Source organism: Carassius carassius, chromosome 14, assembly GCF_963082965.1.
Source record: "Carassius carassius chromosome 14, fCarCar2.1, whole genome shotgun sequence".
NCBI lineage: Eukaryota > Metazoa > Chordata > Actinopteri > Cypriniformes > Cyprinidae > Carassius > Carassius carassius.
In genome coordinates this window covers 33,712,042-33,714,332 of record NC_081768.1, presented here as the reverse complement: position 1 = coordinate 33,714,332, position 2,291 = coordinate 33,712,042, and the positions used below count along the sequence as shown (strand labels likewise).

The following is a 2,291-nucleotide window of genomic DNA, read 5'->3' as shown; positions in this document are numbered from 1 at the left end:
AAGGAGCCGTCTCCAGCGCTCTTTACATGGCCTGGCTGGACACACTATCCAAAGACCTGCCGCCCATCCTCCTGGTGCGTGGGAACCATCAGAGCGTCCTCACCTTCTACTCGTAGAGCGCTCGGAGACAAGCACAGCACTTCAGACTCATGATGATGATGATAGACATTTCTCCACAGAGCTGAAACAAACAGACTCCTTCAACAGGGACGATCTGGGTTTATATTGTCGTCTGCTCACAGGTTTCCGAGCACACCTTCTTACACTGATTATCACTGTTATCCTTATTATGACTGTCACAACTTTTTGACTTGTGGATTTTTTTTATTTGCTCTTGATGAAGCAATAATAACCTCATTTCTTGTTTTCTCACTTTGAAGAAAAACACGATTCTTTGCAACACTTTTGATGGCCTTGTGGATGTGCCTTTCTGTACAATCAGATTCAATTCTTACACTTTTCCCTGACTGGGGATTTATAACGAATAGTGTTTTTATTGGGTTTTAAATGTAAATCTTCCTTGATTTGATCAAGTTTTAACTGAGGTTTCCACTGCGTCACGTTTTCGCTCTCTTGTAGAGCAGTTTCTTGTTTTTTTTTCTTCAGCGTTTTACGTCTTCCTTTAAGAATTGGATGAGTTGTGGAGGTCTAGCGCAGCGCTAACTGCCCCTCCATGTTCTTGTTACAATGATCGAGCTGAACTACAGGGTGATTACAATCTTCTTTCAAGTAGTCTGCTGTACCAGAACTATATTAGTTTCCCTAGTGTGCAGTTGAATGGTTTTGGAGAGATGAAGACTGACAATCAACCGAAGCGCTCCAATCACAGATCCTGCTGCAGACCGCACCTTTGCCTTAACAGATGACTTCAGACAGAAGTGACTCCTCTTCCCTCCTTCCCTCCTGCTGTCATCGCTCCGTGCGTCTCTGTGCTTAAAGGCCTGAACTGTGTTCATGTGTCACCTGAAGCTGGAAGAATGTATTGGGTGTTGAATGAGACGGATGTGTTCCTCTATGCAGGAGTCGTGCGTCCGTGTGTCTGAGCTCAGGATCGTCTGTAACGTAGTTTTTCTTCAGATGTGTGGAGGAAACTGATGCAGATTCGCTCTGTTCTGTTCTTGAATGTGATTGGTTTGTCCGGTTGATTCTAGTGATTGAATGCTGGGATGTTTGAGCAGATGTTTGTCGTATGGCCCATCATGCCTTAGTTCAAGGTGTCCCTCGCACGTCTGACACTAGTTCTGCTCACAGGCTCAGTGTTGAGCCGTCTGTGTACCTGAGAAATACTCCATGTGACAAAGTTAGGATCAATATATTCATATTTCTAGTTCTCATTAACCATGTGTGTGCCGCAGGTGTTTGATTTGAAGTGACTCTCACCTGCTCTGTGTTAGGGTGACCATATGCGCCGTTCATACGGGACACGTCCCAGCCAGGATTTTAATAATGGCTAAAACATCCAGAGCAGTTTCACCAATAACATGCAGGTATTGTACACAATCGACCAATCGTGGGGCTGCGTGTGAGAAGGTGAGCTCTAGAGGGAACGATCAAAGCGATGCAAATATGTGCACGTGTTTGTTCGTTCGATTGACTCGAAGCGTCGCTGCGCACAAATCCAAAAAAAAACAAAGTGCGCCACAATGCTTCAAGTCAAATGAAAGAAGAAACACGTGAAAGTGATTCAGAAGCATAAGGAGCCGTCTGCTCCGCTCTTTATCGCTCTCATGAATGTTACACAACGATCAACCTGCAGTGCAAATAGCCAAAACCTGGATATTTTAGGCATTATTAAAATCCTGGCTGGGACGTGTCCCGTATGAACAGTGCATATGGTCACCCTGTCCTGTGTGTGTTCAGCACCTGACACTGACTAAATCACCAGTTCAGCTGCCTGTTATCTTGAGTCATTCAAACACTTGTCTGTTATATGTAGAGATAGAAAAGGGAGAGTGTGTCACAAGCGTATAATGTGTGCGAGGAGACGTTCCTCTGCTGTTTCTGTAGATCAAGCCGTCTTCTCGTTTCTTGTGTCATGGTGTTTCTCATCCTGCAGAATGTGTTGCCAAGGTCCGTTTCATTTCTCGGTAGCTTATTTCTGCATGTGAAAATGAGTTCACACCTCAAGGTCCAGCTCTAGTTCACACTAGACTTCCTCACTAACTTATTTATCTTTATATCTTTAACCTAATAAGATTAATCAAAGGAGAGGAATAATAACAGTACATTAACATGGTGATAAATATGTTTGAGGAGTTTTCTCTTACAGTAGTTTCATGTGATTTTTCTTC

General features: G+C 43.7%; 1 protein-coding gene across 1 annotated transcript in view; it reads left to right on the top strand.

Moving 5' to 3' along the window:
- Window positions 1–346, top strand: part of LOC132157533 (solute carrier family 12 member 2-like) — a 38,983-nt gene extending 38,637 nt beyond the window's left edge. The window contains exon 27 of the mRNA XM_059566904.1: window positions 1–346. This exon is cut by the window's left edge and continues 20 nt beyond it. Within this exon, the coding sequence (XP_059422887.1) occupies window positions 1–116 (116 nt within the window). The 3' untranslated portion in view covers window positions 117–346.
- The last annotated feature ends 1,945 nt before the right edge of the window (window positions 347–2,291 follow it).